A 13,198-nucleotide genomic window follows, 5' to 3' on the forward strand; every position below is an offset into this window, starting at 1 on the left:
TCACGGCAACCCTCAGAGCACCTCTCACGGCACTCCTCACGGCACCCCTCACGGCACCGCCACAGCACTCCTCACGGCATCCGTCACAGCATCCCTCACGGCACCCCTCAGAGCACTCCTCACGGCAACCCTCAGAGCACCCCTCACGGCATCCGTCACAGCACCCCTCAGAGCACTCCTCACGGCACCCCTCAGAGCACCCCTCACGGCATCCGTCACAGCACCCCTCAGAGCACTCCTCACGGCACCCCTCACGCCGCGCTCCGCTAGGCCGCTCTCGCTGCCTCTTCCGGCGTGCTCGCCCTCGCGCGGCCCCCGCCGCCGGCCGTTCCCCCACCCCTGGCCATTCCACCGCTGTGCTCCTGCCCTTGGCCGTTTCCCCCGCCTCCTCGGCGCCCCTCAGCCGCCGTTCCCGGCGGCCCCCTCGTTCTCCCGGCAGCCGCCGCGGCCCCGCGCGGCAGGATGATACACGAGCTGCTGCTGGCGCTGAGCGGGTACCCGGGGGCGGCCTTCACCTGGAGCAAGCGCGGCGGCCTTCAGGTCTGGCACGGTCCCGGCCAAAGCCCCTACCCCGCCTGGTCCCCGCCCTGCGCGGCCCGTCCGACCGTCCGTCCGTCACCGCTGCTTCTCCTTCCAGGTGTCTCAGGAGCTGCCGTTTCTGCACCCCAGCGAGACCAGCGTCTTGAACCGGCTCTGCCGCCTCGGCACCGACTACATCCGCTTCGCTGAATTCGTGGAGCAGTATACGGGACACGTACAGCAGCAGGTGGGGCCGCCGGACCGTGGTATTTCCCGGGAAGACCGTGGCAGGTGCCAGTAAGGCCAAGCTGCCCAGGCACAGGAGCGGCCGGGGCCCGGTGGCCCTTACCCGCGCTTTTGCTAGCACCGAGCAGAGCTCTAGAAAGCTCTCTCCCATGCATGTAAGGGAGGTAGAGAGCAGTGAAGGATAAATCAAATGTAAAATCCTATTCTTGGGGAGGTCTTGTAATAATTCCTGACCACACCAGACTGGCTAGTGTTTGTGAATTGAGCGGGATGCTCATGACTATCTCATGATTTTTGAAGAGCCCTTAGATCCAAGAGGCATGCTTAAGTGAAAAGAAGCGCTGGTACCAGTGGCTCCCAGCACTTGCATAGATCCACAAAAGTCCACTCGAGTAACTCCCATTGTGACAAGGATGTATTTGTTCTTCTGACCATTTTATGGTGAGATAAGTTGCATTTCAACATGTTCAGAGCACTGACTACCGCTGTGACACGGCACAGATATTACATTACTCTTCAGACTAGCACTAGGATGCTGATGCATATTTTATTGTTTGGTTTCAGGATCACCATCCATCTCAGCAAAACCAAAGTGGATTGCATGGCATTTATTTGAGAGCCTTCTGCACAGGTCTTGATTCAGTGCTGCAGCCTTATCGACAGGCGCTACTTGACCTAGAACAAGAGGTAAAGGAAAGAGATACAGAACAAGAGGCTGCAGTGCTGCTGACAGATTGTGGAAACTCGTAATTTCTACAATAAACATACTAGTAGTAGTTTTAAGATGAAACAAGGTATTTTTCTTTCCACGTTAGGGATGCCATCCAAATTATTCCTGTGAGATGCCATTGTAAATTACTTTTCATCCTATTAAGTGTTGTCCCCTCTTCCTTCAGTTCAGTAAGGGCTCCATCATTATGAAAGCCCCGTGCTGTCTCAGACTATTTTGGCTTCTGTTTTCAGTTTTAGAGGTTTTGATTAGTCTTTGTTAGTAGCTGGTCATATCTTGGGGAGTGTCACCATCCAGTGGTTGTGATAATTAATCTTCATTATTTGCTTTATCTTTATAGTTTCTGGCTGACCCACATCTTTCCATCTCACATGTTAATTACTCCTTGGACCAGGTATGTCATGTTATTAAAGAAGTAGTGTTCTTTTCTTGCTCTTATCCTTCATTAAGTCTAATAAGAAAGTGGGTGGGATAAACAAGGCTTACTCCATCATGTCATGCCATTTCTGTTTAATGACTCTACATCTGTAGTCCCTTAATCATGCTCAGAGAATCATCGGCACTTCAACACAAAGCTAAGGTCCTCCACCTTGACCCTCACACATTCCTCACTGGCTGTGTTTAGCCTGAGCTGGAACATAGGAACTTCATGCATCTCCAGTCCAGTGGAGAGAAGATATACTCCTAGAGATTTGCATGTCATGTTTCTAATTTGTGGGGAAAGGCAGATAATAGTTTTATTAAATTATTGTGTTCAGCTGCTGTCCACAGTTACTCAAGTATAGTTGGGTTTTTTTCTCTTCCTTACATAACATATCAATATTTCACTTCTTGTTCTGCAGTTTCAGTTACTCTTCCCCTCTGTGATGGTCATGGTGGAACAGATCAAAACTCAGAAGGTACAGTAAAATTGCGGCTAGTATCTTTTAACAGGTTTTCCTTTTAACAGATAAAGTAATTTCTGCCCCCATTTCAGACTTTATAATACTAGAAGATAATGTTTCAGTAATGGATGTCCTATTACTAGTTCTGTTGTAAATATTGAGACTATTTTACAAATTCATTCACACTGTATTTGACTTTTTCCCTTGTCCCATAATCTTTGATGTCTTGAATTTTATAGGACAGGACGCTGGTGGTTGGAATTTTTCTTTTCTGAGTTTGTTTTCTCTGACTGTTGCCTGAAAAAAGACAGGGGCTAATGTTTGAAGAATCCAGAGATGCTTACATTTTTAAGTGAAAGTATTGAGAGAAGCTTGAATGTAGAGCTACACATAGAAGGCCTTTTTCATCTCTACATAGAGCATGTTCCACCTTTCTTTCTGTAAGACTTGTTTGGTTTGTGAAGACGTTTTTTTGTTGAAAGTGTAATGTTTAAATGTATAAAAAGATCAGTACAGATCCAATTAATAGACCTAGACTAACCTTTTCTTTCTGCAGATTCATGGATGCCAGATATTGGAGACAGTCCACAAACACAGCTGTGGCGGGTTGCCTCCTGTTCGAAGTGCTCTTGAAAAGTATGTAGATACAGTAAAACTTCATTCTTTTGGAATTAGTGTCAAAGTGTTTCTTACTTGTTGAAACAGTACATGCAAAACAGCCTTGCATGGTATAAAAGTAGGAGTACCAGGCAGAGGAAAACTGTCACCTTCCCCATTATTTATCTAAAGCAGGCAAGTGGTGGGAATTAAGGCTTCCTCCATACTTCAGGTTAAGGGCTCAGGAAACTTCAGACCCAAGTATTTTTCTTCTTTTGAAGTCTACGTTAATTGTGTTGCAAATGGTAGACCTGTTACTGATCTTTGATCCTTCAAAATTATAAATGTGACTGTGTGAGTGTTGTGATGTTTGTGTGTCATTGTGGAAAAAGTCAGACTACTTAAAATGTCATTTTAGTAGAAACAGCAGCCCACTGCAGACTTATACCTCTGGTATACTGGCAGATTTCCATGGAGAAACCACATGTTCAGAGGATATGTTAGCTTAGTTTTGGACCTTCTAGTTTTGTCCACCTTTCTCTGTTTAAAGAAAAAAAATATATTAAATACCACATTAGCCATTTTATACTTGTTATACTGCCTGGCTGACCAACTGGACCATCTGGAATGACATACAATGAGGTTTTTATTATTGTGTGCAAATGCCTGACTGACTGTTTCTCTTGACCTCAGGATTCTGGCTGTGTGTCATGGAGTCATGTATAAGCAGCTCTCTGCCTGGATGCTGCATGGATTGCTACTAGACCAACATGAAGAGTTCTTTATCAAACAGGGCCCCTCTTCTGGAAATGTCCCTAGCCAACCTGAAGATGACGACGATGATTTAGGAATTGGGGGACTTACAGGAAAACAGCTACGGGAACTGCAGGACCTGGTAAGATCTACAGGTCATAACTTGGCGTCTTTGGTCCATAGGCATCTAAAGAGTAAGTGTAGTGTATTCTGCGTCAGTGCGAGCTATGCTAGACAAGACGTATACTGAAACCTGCGAGGATGGTAAATCGAAATAATACTGGAATAGGTTGCTGCTAGGCATAAGGGACAGAGACCTATCGTTTGGCACAGTTGGATAGCCCCAGGGCAGAAAGCCCTATGGATGGAACCTGTGTAAACGCTGATGTCAAGTAATGGGAACTGCTGCATGCCCACTTGTCCTGAAGTGACTTTATGATGCTTCTATCCCCAGTTGTCTGTACTGTTTATGTTCTGTCAGTCTCTTGACTGACTGGTTTCTCATGCTGAGCACTGTGATATGTTTAACATAGACATTGGTGGTAGTGTGAGCAATTGCAAGAAACAGGGTGTGGGGAACTTGGCTGTTGGCTTGATTTGCATACTTTCTATGGGCCACTGGGTCAGGTTCCTTTCTTGCACAACCATTAGTTGTGCAAATGTTATCTAACAGGTTAATGCTACTGACATTACTGGTAGAAAACATGTTATGTGATAGTAAAGGGACTCATAAGCAAGGGAGCAACCTGCCAGCACACTGGTGAAATGTGGTAACTCTTCCTGTAGATGCTATACCTTCTTTCTCAAGCAGCTTTCTCAATTGAGTAGTCTTCCACACTGGGCATTTGAAAAGTGTCTGAATAGAGAACAGTGTGAAGCAAGTTCAACTCTAAATTCACCCTCTAGTTTATGGTGAGAAAACACTTCATGGGCGCTTATGGAGTTAGTGTGATGCATGCAGCTTGGCTGTGACCACACAGAAACTGTGTTGCATACTAATTAAGTGCCCTGTGCTGAAAACAGACTACACCCAGAGAAAAACAGAGGAAAACTTAACAGGCAGTTAGTGGAAAAATCTGTTATTTCATTATATTGTATAAAGAAAGTGAAGATTGTTGAGTCTTCTAAGTCCATGGTGGAAATTGTAGACTAAGCAACTTCTTCAGTATTATCAAGTAATAGTGTTGCAATTCTTCAAAGAGTAAAATAAAAACTCCTGAGTTTTAGTGGGATAGACCAATAAAGTGCTTGGGTATTGCCACATCTAAAAGTGTCACAAGAATCATAAGAAAAGAAGTGCCAACCTCTTAACATCAGTATACAAATTTGTACTAAACTCTTCTATTGAAATTAAGAATTTTGTAGATGGCAAACATTCTCAAAACTTTGTTGGAGTGATTTTTTTCTGGATTATGGACCACTGAAAGTAATTCTCCGGTAACGAGAAAGCCAGATGAAATTATCAATATTGTGTTTCTGAAGGAAGATCTTGCCTCCATTCTTGAAGTTCCTTATTAGCATTCAGAAAAAAAATTTTATAATTTACTGTATTGTTCTAAAACAACCTAGTGGAGGTGTTTATATTTGGCCTGTATCACAAGTGTTCTGACAGTGTTAAAACATAGGAATGGATATAGGGGAGGATTATTTTTGGTAATGCTAGTTAACATTGTTATGGCAGCAAAAGATTGATGTAATGCATTTGCAGTAAAACTTTTGCTTAATAATCCTTTAATACAGCCAATTTGTTGCTGTTCCACAAAGGTTTTGCTTCTTTTTCCCCTTCTCTTCCACTCTTTTGGATGCAATATCTAGGGAGATCTGCTAGCTTACCAGAAGCATAAGGAAGTTTACTGCATTACTTAAATGATACAAAAGAGTTCTGCTACCTTTCTGCTTACTTCCAATGGTCTAAAATGCCCTCTCTCACACACACACCCCTTTATACACCTTTTCTATCTGGTTTTCTGACGCTGTTTTGCACTGATTTTCTTTCCCTGGTGTCTCTGGCAGCGCTTGATTGAGGAGGAGAACATGTTAGCTCCGTCTCTAAAGCAGTTTTCATTGAGAGTAGAAATGCTGCCTTCATACATTCCTGTACGGGTTGCTGAGAAAATCCTCTTTGTGGGAGAATCTGTTCAGATGTTTGAGAATCAGAATGTTAACCTGACCAGAAAAGGTAAGGAACATCTTTCTTGCAATCTTTGCTCAGTTATGAGTGACTGACACGTAGTTTCCAAAATGCCACATTAACGAATTCCTCAACAGTCACTGACTAATGGCTGTTATTCTTCAGACTGTATGGACAGTTGAGTCAGGATAGAGCAGTAGTCCCAGTGTTCTTCTGCTGACTGATTCCAAGGGAGAAGTGCAAGAACGGGATGAGTAAATAACACTTTCCAAACATAGTCTCCAAGTTTCCCGCAGCAAGTCATCATGTCATTTGCTCTGGATAAAGCGATTGCAAAGGCCTTGTTTTCTTTTCTTTCAGTTTGTATACCTCTCCCTAAAAGCTGCATACAGACACAAAGGCACATCTTGCTCTGAGTGTATATATTGCAGAATGGTGTCATAGGATTAACTTGCATCCACAAATATGAGATTCACTTGTAAGGTACTCCCAAAGTTGCTATGAAAGACAAATTATATGGAGCCTTAAAGACAGCAAGGGAGACAAAATTCTAGCTGATGGTTGACTTTGAAAGCTTGAAACATTGTTTACATTGGGGGTGGCTTGGGAAATATATTCCTACACCAATGGGGAAGGACTGCTGTGGTGGCTCTACCTTGAGCATATCTATGCAAAAGTACTTAAATTACTTGAGTGACATTACAGAGAGAACAAAGGACCAATTAAGTTGGACTGTTTTCTTGCAGTAGCAAAAGTAAGGGGCAAAGAAATATAGCTCAGTTTGTTTAAGAAAAACAAGGTCCCCAAGTTCATGCAGTAGGATAGATTTGAAAGGGGCAGGGGTATGGGAAGACCCAAACCAAGTGGTTAATGTGGCAGAAAAGTTTGTGGGTTCAAAGATCTAGCTTAGACCTAGAAAAAGGGCTTTTAGCAGCAACCATTTATGTAGAAAATATTTGGGGGTTTTACTGATACCACAGCACTGCCATGGCAAGTGTCTACACTGCAACTGTACATGCAATAGTAATCTTACACTTTGGTACTTGTACTTTGAAGCATTCTCTTCGTGTTCCTTGCCAGACCTGAGACAGTGCAGCCTTTCTGTTCCGCTGTGCTGGAAGGGGTCTGCACATCTCCAAATGGCATCCCTTTTTACTCTGTGAAATCTCATCATTGCTGCACAGGCTCCATCCTAAAAAACCAGGAGGACACTTTTGCAGCAGAGCTACATCGACTCAAGCAGCAACCACTTTTTAGTTTGGTGGACTTTGAATCAGTGGTTGACTGGATACGGAGCACCGTTGCTGAGGTGAGCATCCTAGGATCCTGCATCCTACTGTGCAGGCTGAAAAGCTAAGTTTTGTGAAGGATGTGGAAGAAGGGGGCTTGTCAGTGCCAGTGATTGAACCAACACATAACAGCGCAGCTGTTCTAAGTGGTCTCAGAGTTTCATGTAATCCCAGCTTGTAATGACGAAAGGACATTAACAAATACTATCCTTTTTCAGATAGCATTTTGTGTAGGTGCTCTTTTTGTATGCATCGCAAGGGTTTTAAGACAGCAGCTACTCTTCTCTCTGAATAGATGAGATAATTCTGAAGGGAGATTTCTGTTGTTTTGTTTGATTTTTGTTTCTTCACTAGCATCTTTGGAAACTGATGGTGGAGGAATCAGATCTACTAGGACAACTGAAGGTAATGCAACTCCTAGTTTGTTTTTCCTGAAGCAACTCTTTCTTCCCTTGTTTTTTCCCTTCTCTCTTCCTATTAAATACTTTACTGCCTTAAACTCTGGGCTTCATTTAGGTAAAGATGTTTTCATTTTCCAGTGTCCAGAATGAGGGTACACTCATAGAACTTGGTCAGAGACAGAGTTTGAGGGGAATGTGTATGTGGTTTTATAGTTTGCATCTTGAAGCAAAAGCAGTGTAGGCTTTTTGGTCAGTGAATGAAATTTAGAGCTCTCCAGCTGTGTTTAGAAACCTCAGTTGTCCAAGTAATAAAAATGGGTGCTATCAGCTAGGATGCTTAAAATTTCTGCTCAGTTTTTGCTATGTTAGGTACAAAATATATCTCCACAGATTATAAAAGACTTTTACCTTCTGGGAAGAGGTGAGCTGTTTCAGGCCTTCATTGACACTGCACAGCACATGTTAAAGACACCACCTACGGCTGTAACTGAACATGGTGAGTGTTGTTTATTTGCTTACCAAACTGTCCTCATGGTGGTATAGCAGGAAAGTGGCAAACCATGTCCAGTACAGAAGAGTTGTGGTGGCAGGTATTTGAAACTGGAACTAAAATAAATGAGTGTCAGTTGTACATCAGCATTGTCTTTTAGGACCAAGAGTAAAAAATTAATGGATGCAAAATTGGCACTAGCTGCATCAACTTGTGCTGATATGTGTTCTCTTATTGTCAGATGTCAACATTGCATTTCAGCAGTCTGCTCATAAGGTGCTGTTAGATGATGACAACCTTCTTCCTCTTCTTCACCTAACCATTGAGTATCATGGAAAGGAACATAAAGGTATCTATTTGCATTTTTAGAAGTAAATTAAGATGGGAGATGATGACTTTGTTTTCAAATAGATTCATTACCCTTCTCTCAAGTAAAAGAAACACTAATTTTGTTCACTTTACTGCCCTATGTAATGGCCTAGACTACTTTGGCTCTTCTTAATTCTGTTCTTTCCCTCTTCCCTTTTCTTTCTTGTCATGGTTGCACTGACCAAGAAGATAACATAATTCAGCACCTTGCTTGTTTTCAGATACTTGTCAGAGTCGTGAAGGGCCTTCCCGGGAATTATCTCCACGTGAAGCCCCCACATCAGGATGGGCAGCTCTGGGCCTTTCTTACAAAGTTCAATGGCCACTGCACATTCTTTTTACTCCTGCTGTTCTTGAGAAGTAAGTACTAGGTATGGTCTTCCTATATTCATTGTATGTTCCGTGATGTGAGGCATTCACTAGTGTGTTGGATCTTTTTTTCCTCTCTATGGAGAGAAAGGTAGAGCTATTGCTCCCTGAACCTTAAAATGGCCCATTCCACTTACTCATATTGAAAGTATTTGTAATGACAGTAAGACCTGCAAGATGCTGACAGATCTGCACTGATTTACAAACAGCACTACTTTAACAAACAGTGTTTTCATTGATAGCTCCCCTCCTCACACTGAAACTAACTTTGTATTTTTTAGGTCAGTAATCAATACAAGCAGAAATCTTACTCTTCAAGATATGCGATGGGGCACGCAGGCCATGACTTGATTGGCCCTAATTATTGGCAGTCACCACCTGTTTCTTTTTCTAGTCTTGCATTGTTACATTGTCCAGTAACTGCAGCAGGGGAAGATTTTAGTCTTAAACACTTTTGTATTTTTTGATTGAAGGTACAATGTTGTGTTCAAATACCTGCTGAGTGTGCGACGAGTCCAGGCTGAGCTCCAGCACTGCTGGGCTCTCCAGATGCAACGCAAACACCTGAAATCAAACAGAACAGATGCCATCAAGTGGCGTCTGAGGGATCACATGGCTTTCCTCGTGGACAATCTTCAGTATTATTTGCAGGTGAGTATTGCAGAGAAAGATAAACTGTATCAGTGAATCAGAAACTGGCAGAAATGCATGGAGGGAGCACCGAAGACCTATCTCAGGTTTCTGAATCCTTGTACCTTACCAAAATCAGGATGGCCTTCGCAAGTCTAGAGCTTCCTCCAAGTTCCCAGACTACTGGTAAAATTATGGAGGTTTTAGACTTGTGAATCAGTGACATGGAGGAGTTCTTTAGTAGCTCTCTAATGCTACTAAATATTTGTGAGAACTGCTCATTTCTGAAGTACCATAATTAGGATACCATCCTGGTTTCTTCTCTGGCCTCTTTAAGTGAACTCTACTTTGAGTTAAGTTTTGGGCTTTTTAGTTTGTTGGTTTGGTTTTTAAAGAATTGAGAGAGGGCCTGGATTTCTAGATTATCCACAGTAATCTGTCTGAGCTTTTGTACTGCCCTAAGATTTCAAATAGTATCCCTCAGTATAAAATTCAGAAATTCCTACAATCAAATACCTTTGTTTACATGCTAGCTATATACCTTTTCATAGTTAAATGAAACGATCATTTCCCTTTCTACTTAGATAGTACTTAGGCATCAAAAATTGTTGTGTACCCCGCATTATGTACTGCTCTTGTATATAATTCCCCATTCATAAGCCAAAGAGAAGAGGATCCTCAGCCTCTAACATAAGAGTAGCAATAAGGAAAGTAAGTTTCTTACTCAAACCTTCTGGCTGGTCTGAAGCACTCCCAGTTCCTCAAATCACTAATGAGGTATCTTCACATATTCATCAGGTAGATGTACTGGAGTCTCAGTTCTCACAGCTTCTGCAGCAGATAAATGCCACAAGAGATTTTGAGAGTATACGACTGGCTCACGATCATTTCCTAAGTAATTTGTTGGCTCAGTCTTTCATCCTCCTAAAACCTGTAAGTAGGTCTTGTTTTCACCTTTTTCTACTGATTCTCAGGGTGCTCTAAGAAACACACCTTTTTGAACAGATATGACAAATCACATCTTTTAAAACAGATCAGTGATAATCTCCTGCAGACTACAATACTAGGAGTAAGGCAGGTATAAACTATAACTGATAATTGAATTAAGATTATCTAATTTACAGTTTGTGAATGTGAATGCTGTGTTCCTGACAATTCTAAGTGTAGCTTATTTCAATGTTCACTTAACCTTAATAACTTGTCTTTTATTGCTGTTTTTATTGCTGTTTTTATCACATTTTATTAAAGAAGAACTAATGAGAGTAATGTTGGGAACTGTATTCCTGTGGGACTCATACTGATATGCATTAGACTAGGAAAATTTCCCTTTTCTACTTAAGAGAAAAAAAATAGTTGAGATGTTCCTGAGTACTAAAGGTCTTTTTAATTTCATTAATTAAAAAAATAAAAAATTATAAACAGCCTCACAAAAACATTTGCAAAGGTTAGTTTCAATGAACACAATGTATCTTGCTCAGCTACAAGGTTATTGTAGAATAAAGGTGTCAAAATAGTAATTACTCAGTCAGATCAACTGATACAAAATAAATTCCAAGTTTAGTGAACAGTGAAACCAAAGCATTGAACCATAGCTCTTGTTGGTCTTTAGCCTGCCTTGTTAATCCCAAAGCTGCAGTGATAATCTGCTGGTTGGATAGAGAAGCCAGTGTGCAAGTCCTGTGCCTGTCTGGACAGTTCCTGCTGATTGCTGTTTTCCCAGAAATGTCTCTGCAAAGGTTGTGGGAGGGGCAGAGGGGACATGCAGCATAACATTTAAATCCTTTTTCCATAGAAAACCTTTAAAAAAATGCTACATCAATATCTTCCTTCCCAACTAAAAAAAATACAGTATCAGCATCATCTTTGTTACAAATGCTACAACTTTTCAGGTACCTGCTTTCTCTCTGTGTTCAAACTCTGTTTCAACTACTAATTTATACATTTTATCCCATGTAGGTTTTCCACTGCTTAAATGAAATTCTGGATCTTTGTCATAGCTTTTGTTCTCTGGTCAGTCAGAATCTGGGCCCATTAGATGAACGGGGAGCAGCACAACTCAGTATTTTGGTGAAGGTGAATCTATGTTTCTGTGGCTCTGTTCTCCTCCCATGCAAACATTTGCCTAAGAAGTTATCTTGGCTTTAACAGCTGTAGAGCAAGAGTGAGTGTAAGTCAAGACCTTCTATGTAAGTGTTGTAATTATTTTAACTAATCAGCTCTTCTTGAGTTGGAAATTCTATGTGCACAGAAAGGCAGAACAGGGGCAGGTACTGGAATAGAAGAGAGGCAGAGGTTGGTACCTCTATTCCTCCTTTTGGATAACTAACATCTAGGAGATCTTATGGCTCACAGTGTACCTTATCCTAGACCACAAGCATCACATCTCTTGCAGTGAGTCTTTTCTTCAGGCTGTTCAAGGACTGGGTAGGCAGAAACAAGAGATGAGATGCTTGCTTTTCTTCTCTTCTGAGAAGGCCCAGAACTGACATCTTCAAATTTGTAGGGATTCAGTCGTCAGTCATCACTTCTCTTCAAGATTCTCTCTAGTGTTCGCAATCATCAGATAAACTCTGACTTGGCTCAACTGCTGCTACGCTTGGATTATAACAAATACTACACCCAGGCTGGAGGAACCCTGGGCAGGTAGGAATATCTTGAGGGTTGCTTGTAGCATTTTCCCAAGTTACTTGAAGTACAAAGCCATTTTTTGGTTGCTTCTAATTATTTTGGCTTACATTAAATGTTGATAAATACTATGACAAAAAGTAAGAAGTCAGCACATGGTAATTTTTAGCTTTCATATGCTTTCTCCCCATTGAATTTCTTTTGGCAAAAAGGTTGAACAAGCTGCAAGCTGCAGCATTTATGGGCCAAAAAATACTGGTGTGGGTTGGTAAAGGGAGTTACTTTCAACATGTAGTTAATACTTTACCTTTATCTTTCAGTTTTGGCGTTTAAGCACTAAAGGCCTTTCCTTCAGGCTGTGGCTAGTGATGTGTCAAGCACTGGAGACTGGTACTCTTGGACAGTTGGAGAGTTTGCACTCGAATTTTTCTTTGTAGCTGGCTTTTGTGTGATGAACTTCTGTTTCAAAGGGAATTGGCAGGAATTGCCACTTACATGAGGCTGCCAACAATTACAGAAAGCTATTCCATTTCTTCTGAACTCACAAAAATATGCTTTCTGCAGCTCTGCACATACTGATAAGTGCTTCCAGGGAGGCAACCTGAACCTCTTCAGAAAGTGAAAAAAAGAGATGATGTCTTTACTCTTCAGCTGAACTGTTTCACTTCGAGTATGGAGGAAGCAATCTTGTTCTTGACTATAAATGAAGTTTTGACTCAGAAGTTCCACTTGTGTAGTAAGCTGATTTATAGTACACACTGTCTGCTAATCAAATACCACTAGGTAAATGAAACAGCAGTATCAATTTTCAATTGAGGTGAAGGGGGAAGGAAGAAGAAATATTTTTTTTAAATCTCTTCTCATGCAGTGCACTAGTCTAGTATATTTGTATAAGTCATGGAGACACTATTGCTATCACATGCTTTCTCTATACAACTTAATACAGTTTATGTGCTAAAATTGCACTTGCCAAGACAGGAGCTTTGCCTATTCAAGTAGAAAGCACCGTCTGCTGGCAGAAAAATGGTAAGGAGATTCTTATCCTGGGATGTTCACCTGTGTTGTTCTCATTCTAGAGTATTTAGAATGCTACTAGTGATTACCCTACTGAACCCAAATAAAAATATCTTGTCATGTAATTATATGGAGTATTGTCAATGTCTGC

At 41.6% G+C, this 13,198-nt stretch overlaps 1 protein-coding gene across 1 annotated transcript; it reads left to right on the top strand.

Annotated features, from left to right (window-relative positions):
* The first annotated feature begins 237 nt into the window (after nucleotides 1-237).
* TUBGCP4 (tubulin gamma complex associated protein 4) lies at nucleotides 238-13,172 on the top strand. The gene is made up of 18 exons (XM_056499884.1): nucleotides 238-540; nucleotides 638-766; nucleotides 1,330-1,452; nucleotides 1,836-1,889; nucleotides 2,338-2,394; nucleotides 2,936-3,015; nucleotides 3,670-3,871; nucleotides 5,743-5,908; nucleotides 7,045-7,169; nucleotides 7,504-7,554; nucleotides 7,941-8,046; nucleotides 8,282-8,389; nucleotides 8,631-8,769; nucleotides 9,252-9,429; nucleotides 10,207-10,341; nucleotides 11,365-11,481; nucleotides 11,912-12,051; nucleotides 12,354-13,172. The coding sequence occupies exons 1-18, from the start codon at nucleotides 463-465 to the stop codon at nucleotides 12,364-12,366; spliced, it is 2,001 nt and encodes a 666-aa protein (XP_056355859.1). The 5' UTR covers nucleotides 238-462; the 3' UTR covers nucleotides 12,367-13,172.
* The last annotated feature ends 26 nt before the right edge of the window (nucleotides 13,173-13,198 follow it).

Source organism: Oenanthe melanoleuca, chromosome 10, assembly GCF_029582105.1.
Source record: "Oenanthe melanoleuca isolate GR-GAL-2019-014 chromosome 10, OMel1.0, whole genome shotgun sequence".
In the NCBI taxonomy this organism is placed as follows: domain Eukaryota; kingdom Metazoa; phylum Chordata; class Aves; order Passeriformes; family Muscicapidae; genus Oenanthe; species Oenanthe melanoleuca.